Genomic DNA, 23,502 nt, shown 5'->3' on the forward strand with positions numbered 1-23,502 from the left:
TCCTATGACATTTATTTCAATAGTAGTACGGTATGTGTGCGACTCTAGATTAGACCTACATCTAAATCTTCCGTTTTATAGATAAACTCTGCAATGACGACCTGAGACCGTTTCGAACTGCTCGTTTACACACATATACCTACTATACACAAAAGCGCACGTGAAGCGTTTTAACTACAGGGTCGCTGTAAAGCGGGTACGATTTAAAATCACAGAAAAAAAGTCAATTCTCGAGCAAATATGGGAACGTTTATCTTTTCGTTCAAGTAGTCGGTAGGTGGTAAGAACATGCTCAAATAGCTTCTAGTTCATAAATCTAGTTAGACAATTTTGCTTGATTATAAGAAGCGATTTTCCACGACATCGTCAGATACAGACAGGCCATTGTCAATCCAGCACCTGCAAGAGATGTTCCATAAGAGAGAGTACTTTTTTGACCTATCGATTAATAATGACAATAATATACGACATGCCACCAGGTCAAATCTTTATTAAAAGTTTTTTACTAAACAAATTTATCAATTATTAGTCACCATTATACTCGTGTTCTAATAATTTTTTGTAACGTTTTTCTCAAATCTCTAAGAACCCGAATCAATTTCTTAACGATCTATAATTTCTATAGCAGTTCTTTCAGAACGCCTGTTATTTATTTTATTTTATTATTGATTTAGTGAATTTAAACTACATGATATCACGCTTTTCGATTAGGAACGAAGGACACGATGTACCACAAGTGAAGAGTTCGCGATTCTTTTATAGAAATGTGATATGTCGGCGGCGTGTGCCTGGGGCAACGGCATGTATATACATACAGAAGATCGGTATCGGAGAACGTGACGAGCACGAGCGTTGGCTTTGATACAACGAATCGTATTATGAGACGACCAATCGTATAGAGCGGCCGCTGTGGTTTTGCCGATTACGTCCTGTGGAAAAAACAGTCCAGTCACATTGTTTTCAAATGAAATTTTGCTACGACGTTAGTAATAGCTGGCAGAATTGACCGCTACGTTACAACAGAACGGATCTATACGTCGCACTGATATGTTATTTGGTCAGCGCGTACGGTATGTGAATACATCGAAAGCAGATGTATCACTGTTTGTTCGACATCTACGATTCTTCAAAACGTACGATTTCTGAAACGCTTTTGAAAGACGTAGGCTGCGACTTCAGCAGCGTTAATGAACTGAAAACGTATACTTTCAAAGGGCATGCTGTTGTATACCATAAAGTGAGCCGGTTTCCTCAGATAGAAATATATTCCATCGCATATCATATACCGCATGTAGGTAAGCTTTCTGTATTGGAAAACGTCATTTACTGTTTGTTTATCTGCTGACTTAGTATCATTGCAAGTGATCTCATTATGCTGTCGACGAGTATGTAGCTCCTTTTCACATAGAAGTCTCGATTACGCTGTTTGGAAATAGTGTTTCGAATTGTGCTTGATAACGGACTATAATATTGCAGGGAAAGCTCAGTTTTGTCCAATTGCCATCCCTTCAGAATAATCTATACGGTAACGTGTTTTTTGTCTTGTTTTTTTTCAAGCGAGCTCGATGTTAAATTTGCACCACTAAGATACCAGTTCTTATCTTTAACATAAGTACTAGTAATTTCTCGTTCCTCAGACTGAATCGTTTTGATCGCGTTTGGAATGGCAATTTAACATTAATTGCAAGAATGTGTTTCGAAATTCAAATTTCGCCGATTTGATGTAAATAAAATGATCCGATGAGCAGTGCTCGTCTTGTAATCGTCGCAAGATGATTCAATTCGGCGCCGGGGGCATAGTGGTTGCTGAAGCGGGGGGTTCCGTATTCCCCGGCTCCCTCCTTTCACCGAAGGTAAGTGAACTTGAACAGCTTCCGAGGTGTTCGATCCTCATCATCAGCGACTGTCGCCGAAGGCGATGCATGTTGGACGAAAGTTAAGCCACGGTGCAAAGCCAATGCAATATTCGTGTAAGGGGCTTAGTGTGACGGAAAAAATTTACTGGGCCCATAAACTTCTCTTCTTTAGAGTTAGCCTATTGGATTGGGCACTGAATATACCCCCAGACAATAAAATAAATAGAAAGCTGTACGCATCATCATACAGCTAAGATGTACGTGTACACTCGCGGTTCAGCTTCGTAAACAATATGGCAGTTTCTGAAATAGCGTTTTGTTAGTTTGGAAAGGATATTGAATTTTCTTGTTTTTCGCTTACAAACAAATAACGCATATAAGTACATAACAGAATAATCACACGCGTTCTGCTTGTTGATAAGTAGCATGTATAATAGTTAAATGCTTGGCTGGGATTTATGTTTCCGTTAATCATCCGATTCGCAGAAGAAAAAAACAAGCAAATAATGTAGTAGCAGTAATGATAGTCTTTTCTATGATCGTGTTCTCTACCCTATAACCCAAAGGATATTCAAAGGACAGGCCTCGTATATAGTATCAGTTCGACAGGGTCTTACAATTTCATGTGACCCTTGCAAGTGGTGCACATTATCTTTTGTAGACGCATATTTAGATAAAATCGTATATTTCTAAGCAGAAACAAAAAATGTCCAGAAAAGAAGATTTTCCATTTTCTTGCTTAAGTTCGGCTTCATACTCGCATAATGCTCATACCACTCGTTCAACGTTTTGATGATGTTTTCTGTAATAAATATCATTAACATCAAATGCTATCCGAGAAAATAAACGCTATTTTATATTTACTTGGTTATAATATTTCCATATTTACTTACACCTATCGCATGGTATAATAAGCCTTTCGGATTTATTTAGAAAAACTAAAGATTCGGATAAAGTGAAAACGTATGACCTTTTACCTCTTCAGAGGAGCCTGAACTCCACTCCGTTTGATATATGTAAACAAAAAAAAAAGATATATTTCGATTATTTTGTGTTTTTTAATATTTTTATCCAATGCTTCGAAACTGTATTTCCCATGGATTTTTGCGTTAGCCACATTTGAAAACTCTTTTCATTCAAATCAAAAAGCGATACCAGTAACATACTGAAATGCTTACTCATTTCATCGACTTTTGTATACTTTTTTCACAGAAAATCTTTTTTCATCAAGCCGCTTTCTGCTATTTTCCGCATGCTATACGGCTCTGCTGTAGCGAGTTAAATTTTCGATAGATTTCAAAGCCTAACCTATCCCAAAGGAAATACAAAATATGGAAAATGCATGCACCCATCCGCTATTCTTGGACGACAAACTTATCATGGTTGAAATCAGTGCGTCGTTTTCGCGGTTCGCGTAAAAGTTGGAGAGAGATTCTTATGGAAACGGGAAGAGATTCAGTATGATTCAAATTTAAAAGACCCGAGAAAATTAGGATAGAAATTTTAGAAAGAAAAAAGTAACACATTCAAAAATTAACAATCGTTCTGAAGAACAGAATATTGATTTCTTATTGGGTCATACATATAAGGTGCAACGGTCAGTCCTTTTGGACTTTTTGGCAGTTTGAAAAGCTCGCATTTTTGGAAATTTTGGCTTGCTGTCAGCTCAGAATTCACTCCCGCTGGATTTTTTGTTGTGTGCAGAGTGTTTGAGTGGCACTTAAACGAGCTTACATCTACCAATATCGCTTGATGCACAATAAGCGTGAAAAGTTATTTACAAGTTAGAGATGGAGTATTTTAAAAATAATTACTAAGTCGGCTTAAATTGAAATTGTAATCGCGGTAAATAGTAACTTTCGCATGGAATATACCTGACTGTCAGAAATGACACTTTTAATACATGCAAACATTTTTTTTTTTAATACAAATGTTTTTGTTTAGACATGGCCTTAGAAACGATTCATAGGCAGAATTTTCACCCATTCCCTGTATATCTATATCTGCCCGATTTCATACGGATTTGCTGAGATGTTTCGATTAACGCTATCTATCTTAAATACCAACCACTTCACTGAGTTTCTACCGCTGTGCTGGGGATCTGTCTTGTAAAAAAGACAAAATACATACTTTACCGTTCCTTTTATTTATAAAAAAATTAAAAGATAAAGGTTCGCACACAGTTTTAGGCGTGTTAAAGGCCGGGTTTGATGGCTTGCGTTGGCCGAAGTCGGAACGATTTTATCTAGTGACGATTGCGAAACACCACTTCTAGGGCCAGTGGCAGTGGGAAATGCAATACACCTTAGGAATATCGACCACTCCGGCCTTGAATAGCCTATAAAATTCTATATAATACTCATATAACCGTCGTGTAACTTAACTTGTACTACTTTGGTAACAAGGATAATTTTAAAATAGCTACCCATGACGCTAGACAACTAATAACGCTCATATCTGCTAGATAACGTTGAGCTAATGTACACCTTCCGACCACTTCCAAACGACATCTAATTTAAATCAATATAGTACCTAAAGTACTGGAACAGTAAATAAATGTACATCTTACTTATCGATGCATTGCTTTTGTAACGTCCGTCTTGCGCATGAACTAAGGGGTGTTAATGCTATAATCAGCTACTGATTGTACGACACGCCTGTTGAAACAAGTCACAAGGTCGGCTTGTTACGTAACTCGCTATGCCTGATAGAAACAACAATGGACGAAAACGTCTCTAATAATTATTATGCCACAATTCTAAAATTTTGACATGATATTATTTATGTGTCCTCTGTGGACATCGGAAAATTCGAGCAACCCTCACTTCAGAAACATAAGAATTACCGTATCGTTTTTCAGTAGCGACAATGATGTACTTTCTGCAGAATAGCACGCCTGATGGCATGTTTATTCGATTCAATGCATGCTTCACAAGTGGAGAACTCAAGGAGATGTACGATATATTTGAGAAAAACGAGACAGGTGAACAAAAACAACAGATCATCGCCAATGAGGTGCGCCATACGTAAGATCAGCGCTAGCTTCGTTTCTAAATTACCCATGTCTCTCCCTCAGGATGGTTAGAGGAAGAGAAAGGTGAACGGTTGTACTGTTCCGGGCCAATTAGGTCGGATTTGAAGCTAAGCTTAGACCTGAATCAGGTCTTCTCGAATGCGAAATTTCGTAGTAAGCACCCGTGACTTTCTCTACCTGAAGACTATTTGGGATCTGTTTTGCTACTATTTTTCAAACTTCGGTTTTCAAATCCAATCAAAATAGCCTACTTTATTGCGAAGAATAGAAAATAATATGTAAAATTATTCGTTTAGAAAACGGCCTGTTTGAGTCAAGGAATATTTGCTTAGTTCGGCAGTATCTTTGGTGAATCCGCATGAAGTCGTGTGGATTGTACTTAAAAATTACCTAGAGTAATTTCCCTTGACGGCAGACATATCGAGGAACAATTATATAGGCGCGCTACTGATATACCGAGTACAAACGAATACGAAACGTTACAGAGTACACGGACGTGGCTATGTAAAATTAAGTATTTTGTTTTAGATGTTGGTCTATATATGAAATATGCATTTTTGCTGGCACGAATCCTATCTTTGAGCCCTTCGATTTTAGTTGAGCTTAAATTACCTTTTAAAAATCGCATCACTATTTCGCTGTGCCTCAGTTAAGCAGAATGTCTCCTTCATTTGGATTCAAACCTAGATTACCTCATATTTCTTTCCAAGCAGCAAGGATCTGAATCCTGCGGACTATGCCAGTTAGAAATAGATGGTTTGCAGGTACTTCATGTATTTCTTGTTTTTTTTTTTGTAGTTTTTTTGTAGGTATCCAGTCATTTATCTGTCGTATGGGAGAAAAACCGTCACCGTTAAGCCAGAGGCGTTCTAATACCAGTTAAACAATACTTTGGTTAGGAAAGCGTTCATGCGTAGTGTTTTTCAAAGTTGCTTTTCGTGGCACCACAGTTTTAATTTTCACTATTTATTTGCAATTTGTACATGGGTTTTTCTTAACACTACTCTAATTTTGGCCTAGTCTACCTTTCATTTCTAAAGGAAATTCTCTGAAAGATACTTTCTAAAGGAAAGATACGTAAAATAATAAGAAAGAAAAACATTAAATAGATTTTTCTTGTACTCTCGGTGATACTATTTCAGCTACGCTCATTTTTAAATGGCTTGCACCGTTTAAGCGGCCGCTTTGTCGTTGTGGTCGGAGAGCGATTCTGTGTTGAAGATGCAGACCCAAAACAACATTGGGATATGGCACTGTTTGCACAGTTTCAGCCTACGACAAAAAACCTCAATCCGCTGGACGTAGTCATCGTGAAAGGACTATTAAGAACGGGATCGCTGCCGTAAGTGACTTAACTAGCATAAAGTTAAGTAATTTTATGCTTTTTTTTTTAACTTTTTTTTTAAAATGTAAGTAACGGTAAACATTAAGTAATGTTTACCGTTCGGAGCATTGTAATGGATAGAAGACAAATATCGCATTTGAACTTTTGGCTTAATACCATCGACTAGTGTGTAAAAAACGAAATACAAATTAATTCCCGTTATCGCTGATCAAAACTTGAAAGAAAAAAAGGAAAAATTTGCATTGTACGTTTCGGTGACGTCCTTACTTACCTTTACCTCCGATATAATATAACAGTACACATGACGGGCGGGTTTTATTTCGAACACTTTGGTTTTTGCCACGAATGCCTGCCTTTCCCATATTTCTTTGGAGAAATACAGCGTTGAAGCACGGGCGCTATCGTCTGTCACGCGGCGATTTCTTTCTCTTAATACACCTACTTTTCGTTTCTCATTTGAACCTATTAGGCCTGCAGAACATGATATTGGCATGCCATTCCTTCGGTTGCCCATTTTACAAACAGACCTGCCAAGCTCGTTCCACTCAGTAGTGCGTTCGCTGCTAGCCTCCAGCAGCTCAGCACAAGGGTCTATATGTGATCGGATTGCGCGTGACATCGGACATTACCTCAATCAAGTTTTGTCCACTTTTCGAGTTCTTGTTATTGTAGGCCAATCCGTGAGTGTCTTGCCGCCTTCAGAGCGTTACGTCATCTATTGGGGTACTGCAGACGGTCTGACTGTGTTCGTAGTTCAGCTAGGTCGGATTTAAAGGTAGAAAATCGCTCGCACGTGATATTTATGCCACCTCGGTTAAATTGCTAAACAGTAAGGAATACTCTTGTTTATCTATAGTTAACCGCGAGGTTTAGCTATTCTGTTAATTGTTTTAGCGAATAACAACGACAATATTACAGGACTATGCTACCATACCTTCTCATATGTTCTAGGCAACCTGTATGCCATTTGAACTGTAATTTTGAATGCTAAACTCACCGGATGTCATAATAAAAATGTTTGCTCTTTTGTAACAAGTTGATCATTCCGCAAATTGGTCCTTTCGAATTATATTACATAGTAATATATATATATTACTCCCTTTATATGTATATATTACGATATATTATATTGCAATTATGTCGCTGTACCTGGCAAAATGAAGAGTTACCGTTTCGATCGGTTTCGTGCCAAGGAGCGTAAATTCGTTCTCTTAATAAATTTTCAGCTAGTCGATCGCACCTTTATCTAGCTTAGAAGTTTTGTAATGACTATCATCAGTGTGTACATGTTACAAGATCAGTTTAGATTGTCTTATTGTAATAAAAATTGTTGATGAATTTTGGACAGGTAACTCGTACAAATACGGCAAATAGATGCCTTGCGAAAAATTGGGCTGTCTAACCCAGTCTAAACGAACATGGTTTGTGTCACTGAAGTCGATCCCTAAATATCTGATTGCATGTCAGTGTCTTAGGCAAATCGTTCTCACCTCACAGTTTCGTTCCTCAACTTAGTTATATTTGTCCTCACATGTCCTAAACATGTCCTCAGCGTCGCAATTTTTACACCCCTACCCAAAGATAACGGTGAAATTGCACTACAGTTAAGTCTTCCTTCACCAGTGCTATATATATACATATATATTCTTTCATGCTGTCTAAAATATGGCAAAATATGGCATGTTGTGTGCGAGTATGTACACAATATACTCTACGGAATTCGCTACGTAAGCACTTAGCTTGAAAGATAGTTTTCATGTTAAGGACTTCCTAGGCAATTCCCATGCAAAAGAGCCGAAATACACATTTGTATACCAGGACATTCTGGGCAAAAACTAGCTTACAGCGGTTTTAACGCATGCGTGAAGCTCACTCTATAGAGGGTAAAAATTCCACTTAGGTCTACTAGCTGTCGTACAATGAAAGCGCCTACCTCATTTCATTAAAAAAAATCCGAGTTCCTTTCGATTGTTTCCAAGGGACTTAAGGCCTAGAAGTACGGAACTGTATGTTGCAAGCAACAACAATCTCCTTCTGTAAGTTAAGCCTTATTAAAAATTAAAACAAGCCTTATTATTATTATTATTATTATTAGTAGTAGAAGTAGTAGCAGTAGTAGTAGTAAATTATAGTTCGAGTTGTGGCAAAAACAGCGTTGCAAACAGGATCCTCTAGTCGGTGGACTTTGTTTCCAGCCGGGGTAAGACCCACTTTCTTGATTATGCTTCCTCCTACACCGATAAGCTCTTGCAGCTATGTAAGCTATATTTAAATTTTTTGACATTTAGTTTGAAGAAAGAAAAACGACTTTGGATCATTGGCTCTAATTCTACAGATAGGTAATTAAAGTGCTTTAGCTTCAATAATACCGTCAAGAGTGGTCAGATTCGTTCCTACATCGATCGAGGAGAACCTGTTTAGCTCGTCACCTCTTTTGCCTTGAAAACATCAGTTATGGGAACGTAGACACGAATTTAATGACACTTATCTATAATTAATGATGTTGCAAATGCGTCTATTATTTAGGCGTTCTTAACAAATGAACGAAATAGACTAATATACAATAGAGCTATAAAATGCTTGTTTATTAGTTCATGGTATTTTTTTGTATAGAGGCGTGTTTACTGGAGATTAAAAATGTCAAGCTTGATAGGTTGGGGCAGATCGGTGATTTCTCTACGGCAACGCGGTCCAAAACTGCAATGCAACAAGTTGATGGTTTTTTTGGGGTTTTTTATGGTTTTGAATTTAAGTTTGGAAAAGATTCTATTTTGTTATGCGAATGCAATCGTTTTTACAATGCTTTTATTGTGATAAAAACACTTTGCCCAAAAAGATCTTACCCGAAGGTCGTTGAAGTTGGGATGCACGTAGGACAGCCGCGTCGATCGACAGGGTTTAGTTCGTCACGTGCCGTAGGTGCAGCACAACATTTGTTGGGTATTATAGGACACGACTTTTTGTCACAGAACTTTCTGTAAATCAACGAAGTAGTATTGTGTGAATAGCATTATAAAGGAAATATCAAGCGTGAGAAACTACCGCCACTTAACCTGTACTATGATAGAGGCTATCAGTCAATATGATATGATCGCCTGGGCGAGAGCCTTTCAATTTTTTCGCACAGACTAGATTTTCCCATTTATTTTTTTAACAATTTTCTTTCTTAAACGAAACGTTACACGAAAATACAGGATTTTTCATATTATTACCCAACGAAATGCTAGAAACGTTACAAGGACACTCACTTAAAATAGTCTGTATTAATCATGTATCCGCGGCGACCCAGCTGTTCATTTGCTCGAATCTTTTCGCCGACCCTGCACCATTTCTCCCGTAGGTTTTGCTCGTTTTGGAGACAATCTTCACAGTCGCAGAGTTTGGCAGACTTGTACAACGCGTACGATGCACATCTTTGATGAAGTCCAATTTCACGCATTGCCTGTCTCGTTCGAATATCGACCAGTAGACCAAATGACAACGTATCTACCTAATGTTACTTTCGATTTACTGACGTTAGTGCACGAAAACCAATTAAATGAATACGAGTATTTTACTAAGTAAGCCATTTGGCCATGTTAGTGTGTTATCCGTTGCCTCCTACCGTATCAAAAGCCTCATACATATCTCTCCAGTTAGCCCCTTTGGGCGGTGCCGTTTGTGCGGCCTCGTACTCTGCTAGAAGGCAAGCGGGGTTGTGTCCCTTCGTGGTTGGCTGGGCTGTAATGCGCGATTCACAATGGGATCAAGGCTCGTTAGGATAAAGCGACCTCTAATCGGAAACTAATACAAAGTTGTCGCTCGGACATGGTACTGTAATACATACTACTACTATATAGGTGCGTTCGCTATTATTTATATAAAGTTGTTAAATCGATCGTTGTCAAATAACAATAAATACTAATTGGCGCCAATTGGTACGATCTACATTTAGCAGCCGGAAGACATAGCGGACATCCTTTGCCATATTTCGGTGACGAATCCGATGGATTACAACACTGATTCGGAATATTTGGACAGATCTGTAAAACGAAATGATTCATGTATAAATGGAAGGAATTTCGTCAAATCAAATAGGATTATTAGAATAAGCTTCAACGATTTTTGGCTATATTTTTTTAGAGCAGGAATATGTTTAATGTCTCCAGCTGTATCTTGAGTACTTGTCCATTACTACCTTGTTTACTCTATTAGTAACGATGATTGATCAAGGATTTTAAATCCGTACAATAACTGATAATAAAAATATAAAGAATATATAAGGAAAAATAATATAAGGCCGTACTTACTGCTTTCGATGTGCAAACGTTGACCAAGTTCCCGTTCAGGTGATCGGCCTTACCCTTCTTCCGTGCTTCTTCAAAGAACTAAAACCCGTTAACAATAGAAATAATCCAAATGTGAAGTTACCTGTACACTATATAATGAAATAAAATTTGTTATTGACATTAAAAGCAAGATATTGAATTGACTAAAAAACTACTTCAGCCTCATTTTATCAGCTTCAGATTATTAAACTTAGCTCAGATAGTGGATTACCGTTTGCACAATTTAGGGTGGGCGCTGAGGGTTGAATGTTTGTGGTCTTACCATAATAACCTATGCCTTTGAACGATACTTCATCTGTATTTGTTCACAAGTAGTTGAGAGATAAAATCGATGTTTTTTAGTCTGGCAGGTTGGGTTCAATTCCGCGAAAGGCTAAATATTTTGAAGGCTATGGTGTTTCTAATGATAAGTGAATCTCATGACCTTTGTGCAGCCAAAATGAAAACCCATTTTGAAAAAGGATGTATGTATTATGTACATATGTTTATTTCGTTCTAATCCTAGCTACGAGATAAAAAAAGGAAAGCGGAGAGAACATAACGCACAGACCCATGTAAGGAAGGCTTACTTTACACATACGATCCTTGAAGTTTGGCGTGTCTCTGTTGCACGCCATGCAATCACAGGCTGTAATCGTCTCCTTAGATACATACGGAAGGCAGCTGAAAGTCAAATTGTTGGCAGTGTACAACCGCAAGAGGTCGTGGTCCAACGCGCCTGATCGGAAACGGATGAATTTAAATTCATATTGAACTACCGTTATATAAAGATCGCGCCAATGTACCAACAGAAGTAAGTGCTTGTCCTGCTCAAAAGTCGCCATTAATCTAAGTGTAACTACAACCGAAGTTATGAGTTACTGCAAAAACACATTCTTCTAGGCGGTAATTGAAAGAAGCTAACGCCCTTAGAAATTTTATTCCTACAAGGCGTGCATGTTTTTGTGAATGTTATAGAGTTGCGGACGGCGGACTCCCCATTTGTGCTGAACTTGTTCTTAAAGACACTGTTCTATTCTGAAAAACAGATAAACTTCTACTTTAGGGAAATATAATTGGACACTATCCACAAACGATAAAAAAAAATTATTTAATTTCACTACAGCATCACAAAGTAGGCATATATATAAAAAAAATCTCGTTTCTTTAATTTGTGGCTTTGCGCGATACGGTTGCAAATGAAATATGCAAGCATAAAGTTATGGTAGGCACAAACTTTCTAAAAACTCCGTATGTAACGATATAAATGGTGCGCATATCTGCGTACCCCAATTAGTGTTACTTTCATTAGCGATTGATGTGACTTACGCTTTTTTAGTGCAAGAACACAATGATAGCTTAATTAAGTGTAAAATTTACCATGAGCAAGATGCAGTAAGCTTACTAGGGCGACGACACCAAACAATATCAATTTATCAGCCATCACTAGCGCGAATACGGCCGGAACCGTGAACAGTTGCGAAGTGACAAAACAGCACAATATGGAAACGAGCGTACGGCCCAACAGTACGCGTCTTGGTAGGCGAGAATGAGACACGGCGGACGTGTTTCACCAACAAGCGCAAGCAGTCGAAAACAGACCCAATTACTGCGTGAATCGTAGTGCTACTACAGCGATACCGACAAAAACCTTTAGACTCACAACGAGACGTCGATAACGTATTTAAAAAGGAAACACGGAGCGTCAGATCAAAAATGATACGGCGCTGCGGGGTCAAGATTGGCTTCCTTTTTCTATGATGTGCCAATATTGTGCTATACTGATGCGCTGTTTCCAAGTGTCCAAACAAGACCACAGCATCGTCAACGTTTTCAAACAGTAGCCTCTGAAAATAATGTTGACATTACATATGGTGAAGGGAGCCTTTCTATCAGGTGCTACGATTAGAAACTGTGGTCAATTCTTTTTCGTACTGATTAAAGCGTAGATATTTGGCTCATTTCAAGCTGCAGGTAGCGGCATGGCGATGAAACAAACTAACAGCTTGAAGAAAATTAAGCATGCCGTTAATTGGTTATTATTATTAAATGCGCATCTGTAGTTTCTAAAATTCGAAATAAAAACGATTCGTAGCTTCTAAAATTTCAAATAGCATGTTGATATGCATATCAAGCACACTAATGATCCTTTTTTTTGTGATATTGTTACCGTTATCATTGTTGGGGCCAATGAGGCCTACAGTGACGTCCTTTCAATATTTTGTGAAAAATGACGAAATCTGAATGCTATATTTAGGTTTCTAAAGGCCTGCCTTTTTAAACGAGGTATGAAATGTGACGGCCCATTTGACTGAGGACACTGAAGCAATCCGAAAGGTGCAACTCAATTTTTTGAAACAGTGCCACGGGGTGCAGTGTTTTCCGCTATAGAACCCTTCGCAAGCAAATGTGAGAACTGCATAAATAAGTATTATAAGTCGGGTAAACTGGGACGCGAATCCTTTTTTTTTTTGCTTATGCTAAACAATTTGAGAGACAAGTGTCGTATCGTATGAAGTTCGTAGAACAAAGCGTACCAATTAACATAATAATTTATTGTGTCCGGTACAATAATTTAAGAATTTATTTCCTTGTTTTTATTGAGTTGTTATCAGATAATATTTGTTGACGACTCTTGAGTGTTCATCTACGTTGGACGAGAGACACCTTTAATAAAAATGATATTCCTATTAGTTTCGCAATTGTCATATCATCATTGCAGGCATTAGAACCCTACCATGATATATTCTCTTTTGGATTCGACCTTCTACAGAAGCTAATAATAACAAAACTGAAACGCCGGCAAGCGCAGTCAGGTAAATGTCGATATAAGATGACCGACGAAACCAAACATCGATTTGTACATTAATGTGAAGGACATTTAACAGAGCTTAAGGGTGATCAGGTCAAATGCACGTTCACTGTTTCATTAGTTCTATACTTTGATCATGGCCTTGCGTCAGTACAAAACACAGACATGATAAATAGGTGCGAAAGAGCATATCAAATACGTACCATCGAGCGACCTTATGCCCATTGACTTAGTGAGATTCAAATATGGCCTTAAACAGTGTTTGGCTAACAATTGTGCTCTCCATAGAGAGCTTGTGTGTAGGCTACTAAATGATACTATACTGTAAGCACGGTATCAGTCGTATGGCAAATATTTAACCCATATCGTATACGATAGTACTAATATGTGATACCGACTTTAGCTTGGAATTTGTGCTATATAAGCAAGATTTCTGCTAGATCGTCGTTATCAGAACAGCGCGCAAATCAAATTGAGAAATAAAACAAGAATAAGGGTAGTTTACCCACAGATTATCTATTTTTATCGTTATTGTTATTAGCTGTTCGCACACAGTTTAACAACTGTGTGCGAATAGCTAATAGTCCAACCAATGGCGGCAACTGAAGGGGTTTAATGGCTTAGACCGGCGATTTAGTCCTGGTTATTTGCTATGGCACTTGCTTTTCAGTAAATTCGTGAATAGCCTTTCTTGGGTGGTTCAATAACTCTCAACGTGGCTCTTTACGTGGCTTGCACTGACAATAGCGTCGTCTGCTCTGAGCCCTTCGGCTACCCTAACCATATCCGGAAACTGCGTAGCCTCATATTCGATCTTCGAACTTGTCTTTCATCTCAATATCAAATACGCCATGTCTCGAAACTCGAGGAGGATTCTCAACCTATTAAGAGTAATATATATATAATTTTAATACTCGACCATCAATATCAAGGTTAGCCGTAACGAACCAACCGCGTTGTTACAATGGTTTTATTATTTCGCTTTATTTTTTTTACAGCTCTGTCCTTCTAACTATTCGACTCTACTGTTACTCTCCATGTCCTAGCCGTCGGGTGACTGTGTAGAAAATGCCCCATGGCAGTAGGTTAACTCTCTCGTGCTGCCATCTCATTGAACCGTTCGCGGTTCTACCGTCTAGCCAGTGCCTCCTTGCTACCTCAAGGTACAACTTTCAGCCTATTATGTAAAGCTTTATTTAGAATTTTCACAAATTCTCAACCGCTATTGTGTTAGCTGCTGAAAAGTTTTCCTTCAGACTACATTAAAACCTCTAACACAGTTTCTTATATTCGGTGCATTATGCATAGAGCCATTTTCTCAGATAGTGAACAAGCGTATAGTCACATACACACACTGACACGCTTAGTATATATATATATCCGCTTAAAAGAATGGAAACGAAATTTTTACTAATAAAGTTCTCCTTGGTTTTAGGGAAATATCCGGCCAGTGAGGTGCTACTATCCGAGGCAGATGGCTCGATGATTTAGTCGCTATCGTACGTAGTAGTAGTAGTTGTTGACTCGGTGGGATGGGCGGCGCTTTAGTCACGTTCGATCTAGTTCATGTACGCTTAAAGCGCCCTGCCGGCTTAGTGGAATTGATCTATAGGTGGTGATTCTGAAAATGACACTTTATGAGGACGTCACTGTTTATTACGAGCCAGCCTAGAGCTGTCAGTCTACTTGTATTCAAACTGACCCAACCTGTGCTTAACACGAACAAATTTAGATCAGTTGAAATTGCACTAAGCCTTATTTTAAGTAAGAACTACGGGTAAGCCATTTACAATCTGGGTGATCTTTTTAACAGATACGACATAGGATTTTCGGATAACATATAATAATATTTCCTGTGAAATCAAAATGACCACAATCGCCAACTAGATTCGATTCAATCGTCGTCGTCGTCGTCGTCGTCGTTACGAAGTGTGACTTAAGTAACACGATGGTAGATTATGAAATTCTACACAACTGAAATTCCCTCTGAACGGTGCGCCGTCCATATAGACAGTTCTGATACACCAAGCAAACTTGGCATCCAACAGTTCTCACTCTGTAACCGACTGCGTATCTGCAGTATACTTCTTACCTGTTTAGTGCTAATATAGACTATGCACTCGGATCCGTTGACCTTGCGGCTAGTCGTCTAATAGGAAGGAAATTCTTTCTAGTAATGGACGCGGCAGTTCCTCGATTGCCTGCAATGTTATAAGAGAGCATATGCCAATCACATGCGAAAGGCCATCAGTATGCATTGAACCTCACCTACAGGCTTTCTACGAATAAAGCTGACGCTTTAATACTTCACACGCTACAAGGTTACTGCAAATTATTGACGGAATTATTGAATCCTGACTCCTGGCTAGATGATCTTATTCTATGCAATCTGCTGCTTCTGGGACGCAATAGACGTCATTGTATCGCTATTGACTTGAAAGATCCAGTTTATTACGTTCGTGGACGTCCTAGACGGATAGAAATTCGTAACAAAATGCACACGCTAAATAACTACCAAAACAGTAAACATAGCAATAAACCAAATAAAAGCATCTGCTTCTAGCTGATCTATTTTTGCCTGCTACGGCTGACTATGGCACTGTCTGAATGTCTTCTAGTGGACGCAAAACGCAGATGAACCAAAGCTCTATTTTGCGCGATCCTATTATCTAAGGTTAGGGGACAAGCGGCTTATTACAGTATAATAAGTTCTAATAATAAGAATAAGTTCTAATTGTCGGCGAGAGCTTCTGGAATTTTTTTAATAAACAAAACATTACTAAAGATGTATTTTACCTTTTAAATTGCAAAATGCTCGCGAAAAGATGGTTTTCAGCTCAAGTGTATCTCGGCTCGAATGATCCCGAATGGACTTTTTTATATCCTGGCCGCCGCGGTTGGAAACTGGATAAGGCTCTGAGCTTACAAGCACAAAGTTTTAAGCTGCATTTATAGCTTTAGACAAATATTTTTTTCAACAATATTTGAATTCATAGTTATGTACAATTGCGTTTAATCAGTGTGAACAGCATTACATATAATCAATAGTTTCAAGTTAGTCTAACTCTGTAAGTTGCAATAAAGTTCAGTCGCAATGAGACTATTCACATAAATAATCGCTTCGTTTATTTTAAGGAGAAAGCCGGTAAAGGCAAGTGTGAAATACGCATTCGTTGGTGCTATCCGTAGAAATCTATGTGTAAAAAACTAATGCTTGCTGTTACACGGTGGCGAAGTATCATCGATTACTTGATTGATCAGACGTCGACAGTAATTTGCTTTCCTGAAGACAAACTTAGGTGTTCACAACGCATCTTCAATTACTGTCAAAAACTATTACTTCTGCGTATGGCAGTGCAAGCCACTCCAATATTATCCGCAAGGCAGTCACTCGATTTACGTAGAAAAAGGAATGACAGCAGTTAATCAACTATGCTACCATATCCCAACTCCCTTTTACCAATCGCAACACGTGTTTTTAAAACGAAGTTCCTACGTGGGAGTCCGACGACATGATGATGCTTACCACAATTGCTCAGAATAGTATAATATATATAAATACAGAAAAATTTCACATTCTATAAGAGAAATTAATGACTAAATGGCTTCGAACAACCTATAAATTCGGGCTAACTATCACCAATAAAGTGTATATTTCGGCCTTTACAGTAATTTGATGTCATGCACGGGCGTCCCAACTGCTTACGTTCAGTAGCAGTCTTTTGCAGGGAAGATGTGTGCGGCCTGATTTAGCACGTTCTCCAATTAGGGTAAGAAAAAACGTCATGCATATACGACACAGACTAGATTTGGCATATGGAGGGCTCGACAATACTGCTTTTGAGCTTTTCGAGTCCAAGCTTTTCAGAGGAACGACTCGCTGACATTCGTAATTTCAACGCAAAAGCGGTCAAATATGCATCTAGGGCACAGATTCGGTCGTGTGTTTTGTTGTATATATAACTACAAATAATGATTTGGTACACCGACGAGCGGGTTTTGCTGGCAAAATGTTGAAATCACAGTACTCTGTAAAATGGCATTGTCTATTCTACACCATCACGTAGAGCAGAGGCTGTCAAATTTAACTATACTTTCTATAGCTGTTAAAATAGCGTGTCTCCTTATCGTACATACATTCGCAGTCTTGAAAGTCCAGCTTTAATGCTATTGAAATAACACTTGATTGTAGCTTTCACACTGATACGCTTTACGCTTGGTCCTTTCACCACATGGCTAGAGACCCATCATGTGTATATGTACCTTCTGTGGCTCATAGATTCTACTGGTATTTTGTTAAATGTTACTCGGCTGCTACTGCAGGGGCTATCGCCGACGATCGAACTACTCGACATTGTAGACAGTTATTCTACTTATACGTAGACAATAGCTATTGGAATCAGGTGACCACCTGAAATATCCTGTTTTCAATTTTGCTCAGTTTTTCTGTCCCAACAGAAATCTCTGGTGTTTTTCGAGACATTCGGTGGACGGTGATGAGCTTATCTTGAATATGAACGCGTAAAGGCTTTGATTGAAAACCATTGGAATAGGGCCAGCTCAGTGTGTTAAGCAGCGGGTTGCATTGCTTCAGGTTCAACGCTAACTGAGCGCGAAGGTTTTCCCCAGGAAAATGTTTTCCCGTCCCGTACCATTACGCCGTATCGTCATTTTTCACACAGGAAAAACAGATGCTGTAAAATAATTAAATTATGCAAGAAAATAATTAAATTACGCAAGAAATCCGCATGCAAAAAAAATAGTAAACAACTTGTGATCCTCAGCTTTTGTAATCATGCCAGAGAACCCGCTGAAGTCGGTCTGTTTTGCATGATTTGAGCTATAGTGGAAAAACGCCTGCTATAATGCTGTCAATTCTTACGAGAACCAGGTTATGATAACGATGGAATATATACTACATATGAATCTTTCGAGACGGCTTTGCAATACAGATTGTTTTAATATCTATCGCCTATCGTATGTTGCATATGAATTTTTCGTACATAGAACGCTGACAGACTCAATGTTCTTGCCAAAAGTTAAACTTAGTTTCGGGATAGACAGAGTTCATAAGCCCACCGCTATACACGGGTGCAAAAATCGAAGACATAGCTCTAATTTTGTGACTGGGTTTCTTGTGGCTTGAACGAGGTCAGGCCACATTAGTGCAACTGATGGGGGACACGTTGCTTAATTTTAATGTACATGTGTTATGGATTAAAATTCGTAAACTTACATCTTCAGTAGTTTTCTAGCTATTCTTACAGTAAGGTTCAGTTAAGCGATTATTGGAAATTTCGGAAATGAGGATGTTTGTCCGGTCCGGAATGAGGAACGGTCACCTTCTAGAATGCCACGACGCTTACATTCATGTGAAAATTTTCTGATTTGTGCTGCTTCTACCGCCGGCTATCTGAAAAAGTGATCTTCGCGACCATCCGGTACATTCAAAAAAGGCAATGAATATACCGCCTTATTGCGTGATCCCTTCCCCGAGGCATTATTTATTAAAATAGCAGCATAAGGAGAATCCACAGGTGTATCAATTGCTTCATGTTTTATTTTCTGTTTTCTTAACTGAACGGTTGCGTACAGGTTTGCGGCGATTCAACTGCTTCTAGAGGCCCAGCTCTCAAGGTTGTGTTCCGGGCAGGCACGGTACAATTGAAATGTTGCGCCTAAAACAATGTCAAGTAGGCGAAGATTGTGGGAAACGATGCAAAGCACGGCTCAAAAATATCCAGTAGTGAAAAGCTCAATCCTAATATGTCAACTTAGACAAATGTCGTTGCATCGATATTTCGTCAAAAGAGATGCACGCGTTTTCATTCATCGCCACGTACTTGAGTGTCGTTGGCCTGTTGCCAAACAGCAATTCCATATTGGTACTGCTACTTCAAAATCTCCCCTTTTTTTTTCCAAGATAAAGGCTCTTTTCGCTAACTTCTTGCTGTCCTTGCCACCATATCTGAAGTAAAGTACCCGAAATCGTTGAGCCCACCAGGAAGGCTGAACCACCAAGCCAGTCAATTAGTAACAAATCCTTATAGATGTAACACTCTCATATCAGAGCAGCGAATCAAAAATTACAGCCACGAAGACGAAAATATGATAGTCCTTTTTTTAGACTGACTTCATCTAAATCCTGTTTACCCCCCTTGGGACGACCTGGATCGACGTACCTTGTGACTCACGTTGGTCGACCACAAGCGATACAGCATAAGTCGTGCCAACGTTGACACAATGACGGCAAATGCAGGTCTATTGCAAGTAACAATACCAGTGTGTTGACCCTATGTAATTTTACTGCAGTGAAGTGTTGAAACTCTTTTGAAGGTTCTCTCATCTTGGCAAGTGGCCCAGCTTAAGAACCTGTTATGTAAAGCCTTCATCTAATCTGCCTAGACACTTTTCGCCTGCTAACCCTAAATAAAATGCGTCACCCAAGAAATCATTTCTACTTCTACATCTAACCCTCTCGGTAGCAGACAATCGTTAGTTGTAGAATTACTTTAAACGTTCGCGATAACTAAAGGCCGCTTCCACGACAGGTTTCACCAAGCAGCAATGATAGGTCAGAACGCACAGTCATTCCTCTTACGACGATACGCTAGTTCTCTCTCTCTCTCTTTCTCTCTCTCTCTCTGTCATTAACTCAAAACGTTGTCCTGCTTGGTGCTAAATTAATTTCACGGGACAGATAGCAAAACAGCACTGGCTAGGTGCCGAAATGAAACGGTAATTATAAGCGGGAAAGCACAACTGTTATGATGGATGAATGCAATAGAGATGTCTAGTCTGACAAACATGTTACCTCGGTCACACTGGTAGCTAGTTAGCTCGTATGGACGTACTCGATTGTGTGGCAGTGCGAAAGATGGTTCCTGTCCCGCAGGTTTGTCGTCTTTATGGCGTACTCATTGAAACGATTCATGAAAAAACGTTGTTACACACAACTGTTATGGGAAGACAACTGAACATTGGTTCTTTTTGTTGGTAGGTTCCTCGTGGCACGCGAACTCCGTCACAGCCGATGAAGACATAACCAGCAATGACCTTCGCTCTGCGCCTGCTGTTGGCTTCAGCTAATATACAATAGGGTCAATATGAAAAAAAGTTAACTCAGTGTCTAAAGTTGTTTACCGTTTATATGCTCTGCGTTTGTTGCTAAGAACGTCTCTATTAAATAAATAAACAGAATATAGGATAAAAGAATAGAAGAACTGCAAGGGGTAGCCTACGAGGCCCAATGTATTAGTACAGTATTGAAGAGAACAGCCGAGGTTATAAAGTGGAAATAAGAAAAAACAAAAGATAGACCCTTAGATAAAAAACAAAAAGTAGGTTTACACAAGCATAGACTTGACAAGTGAATAGGTGTTAGTTACTTGAGTCCAAGAAAGGTGAGCAGGTAACGATTTCTAAAACGCATTGAAATTTCTATATATATTTTGATAGAATCTTAAGAAATATATAGAACTATCGATTATTGAAAATATGTATAAGGATAATATGAATAATTATACGAAAATGTCTGACATACCCTTTGTTGCAAGCAGTGCAAATTAGTACAACTCCCTTGTAGACCTTCTGACCAAAAAAATCAAAGTTTTGAGCTCTGATGCTTCATACTGCGGTTAGGTATTAGTTCTACTTCTATATTTAGCTCGTTGAAAAATCTACCCTGCTGAAGCAGCAAACTATTTTCAATAGATACATTTATAGGACCATGGCTTTTCTAGAAAATGCAAGAGCGCCTTTCAGATGCAAAACGTTTCAATAGAACATCAACAAGATATCGAATAATCAAAAAGAAATGCTTAAACGTGGAGGACGCTGTTATTATGTTATTACGCTTACCCCTCGTAACACTGTCACTGAAGGCTTCGACGAAATGCCAAGTCTACTGCAATACTGTAAAAGTGCATTCATTCAACCTGTAACTGGTAGCACCTTCATCAACACACAAGGAGAAATGCATCTAGATTTGCAGGATTCTTTAAAATTTGCAGCTTAAAAAAATTATACAAGTTTAGCAATGAGCAAAAGAAATTCAATTGGATTCCACATTGTCTTCCATTAATAGTGTCCTGTTAATCTTCCCGATATTTTGACAACGCTTCTTGCAATGACGGTCACTCGCCCTGCGAGAATACTATTGACCTATTTCGTGAATTTTTTTCCGTATTTGGTTATGGTTTTTGAATACATTTTTTTCTTCTCGCGAACAATATTCGAAAACGTAATTTCATTCAAAGTCGATCGGCGGATAACCAGCTCTTGAATTTTAGACATGACTGTGTCTTCGCAGACAACCCGAGTCACCTCTTTAGACTCCTTGGCGTATCTTTTGCTTTCATAGGGCTTGTATAAAGTGAATCGTTAGCTCCCGTTGCGAGAACACAACCGATAGGTATTGAGTCTAGAATTGCATCTTGGTGCAAAAGTTATCTCAGGAATGAACTTCCGACAAAAGAGTGAAATCATTTTTTCAAACCTGGAGCTTGCACCAAGTTCCATACAATTCACACTTAGTATATATAATCTACTAATCTGACATGTGTAGACACCCATTCGTGTGATATGTAGACACAACTACTGGCTGAATGCTCGTAGCTTTTACAGGGTAGTCGAAATGGGGAACAATAAATTTCAAGGAACGTTGGGCCCTGTCAAGAATAAAACTTTTTCCAAGAAACAACCTTTTCTTCAAGTTTTCTAAACGGTTGCCCTTCTTCTTTTATTTTCGCATTAATAATACTCTTTGAACATTTACGGAACAATTAATACAAATACACTAAGTGTCGAACTAATAAATAATAAAAAAAATAAATAAAAAAATAATAAAACAACCACCAGGTTGCGTAACTTTTAGAGATGTTTCGTTTACAGCCGCCTGCCTACACCCAGATCCGAGTACTCGCCACCGTAGTAAAAGGCAGCACACGCTTAATTCACACCTTACGTTCTTCTTAGTTCTAGGCCCATACTCAATACCATTTCGGCTCCAAGGAGAAGCTGAATTTCTTTATGCTTCCAACTGCAAAAGCCGTATGGTTAACTACACGATGTAAATGACTGCGTTAAATAAATGATGGCTATTAAGTTAGATACTTTGGCAGATTATATTCATTACATGTGAACCGTCGTTCGTCGGGCTCACTCCAGCAATTGTAATGACTGCCACTACATATCGGGACGTATACACATCTGGCATACTAGCATCATATACACATATGTAAATTTTACCGTTTCAGTTTATTCTAACGCTTCTTAAACTTTTTAATCGCTTTACATTTATTGCACTTTCAACAAGCATTTTTTAAGCTTCTTTCTTTAAGTTTACTTTTGAATGGGTAACTAAAACGCCAGTATTTCCTGTATATTTTACGACGTGATAAGCTGAAGCGAATTGCGTAGCACCGTTTCGCTAGACTCTGCTCAGTAGAGTCGATCTCTTAGTCGAATCGCCAGAACGGGACCACTGATCCGAGAATTTCAACGTATATATTAGATGTACGTTTAAGCGTCTTCGTAAAAAGAAAGAATAATCCTAAATGACTAGAGTAGGTTACATATGATCTGTCATGGCAGTTTGTACTTCATTTTATCCAATAATTAGCCGTCAAACACCCTTCAATCGTCGTAGCTCTGTTTCTTAAAGTAGAACTCGAACATCAATTTTTTTTTCAATTTAAAGGCAAGACAAGACATCACAACAGCCAACGCGAAGGATCGTTCCGTACAGAGATCTTTATCAAAGTACAGCAATCGTCGAAACAATGTACAAATTTCAACGAACTGTATAAGGTATTATGGGTAAACGGATCTCGCTCATTGTCTTCTCTATGTTCATGATAGTTATAGCACACGAATGTTAACTAACATTCGTCTGCACTAAATTGCTTCAAAAATTGCCTTTATTAGTCGTGTGTTAACAACACTGCTAATCTTGACATGTTCCAGAGTTCAGTAAACAGCTCAACCCTATAGGTAGTTACGTGGGAATCCATCTATGAGAAACTAATGTTTCAATTACGTTCGAAGCATTGATTCCGTCATGTTGACCATCCGAGATCGAGAACGGAACCTATTGTTGGCCCGCCTTTCGTCTGCTTGGGTTCTTTTGTTTGCAAACAGAACACCAA

At 38.7% G+C, this 23,502-nt stretch overlaps 2 protein-coding genes and 1 long non-coding RNA gene across 3 annotated transcripts; 2 read left to right on the forward strand and 1 right to left on the reverse strand.

Moving 5' to 3' along the window:
• Positions 1-2,853: 2,853 nt before the first annotated feature.
• On the forward strand, positions 2,854-7,276 carry LOC111266847 (uncharacterized). Its single transcript, XM_022844671.2, has 3 exons — positions 2,854-4,871; positions 6,033-6,232; positions 6,705-7,276. The coding sequence occupies exons 1-3, from the start codon at positions 4,725-4,727 to the stop codon at positions 7,006-7,008; spliced, it is 651 nt and encodes a 216-aa protein (XP_022700406.1). The 5' UTR covers positions 2,854-4,724; the 3' UTR covers positions 7,009-7,276.
• A 1,518-nt stretch (positions 7,277-8,794) lies between these two features.
• On the reverse strand, positions 8,795-12,101 carry LOC111266839 (uncharacterized). The gene is made up of 8 exons (XM_022844657.2): positions 11,923-12,101; positions 11,133-11,281; positions 10,525-10,602; positions 10,164-10,257; positions 9,840-9,955; positions 9,484-9,677; positions 9,079-9,210; positions 8,795-8,932 (listed from the first exon to the last, which is right to left on the reverse strand). Exons 1-8 carry the CDS (start codon positions 11,984-11,986, stop codon positions 8,857-8,859), a joined length of 903 nt encoding a protein of 300 aa, XP_022700392.1. The 5' UTR covers positions 11,987-12,101; the 3' UTR covers positions 8,795-8,856.
• A 1,015-nt stretch (positions 12,102-13,116) lies between these two features.
• LOC111266856 (uncharacterized) lies at positions 13,117-14,902 on the forward strand. The gene is made up of 3 exons (XR_015313599.1): positions 13,117-13,358; positions 14,025-14,517; positions 14,790-14,902. It is a non-coding gene; the product is annotated as an uncharacterized LOC111266856 (long non-coding RNA).
• Positions 14,903-23,502: the final 8,600 nt, after the last annotated feature.

Source organism: Varroa jacobsoni, unplaced genomic scaffold (genome assembly GCF_002532875.2).
Source record: "Varroa jacobsoni isolate VJ856 unplaced genomic scaffold, vjacob_1.0 scaffold_120, whole genome shotgun sequence".
NCBI lineage: Eukaryota > Metazoa > Arthropoda > Arachnida > Mesostigmata > Varroidae > Varroa > Varroa jacobsoni.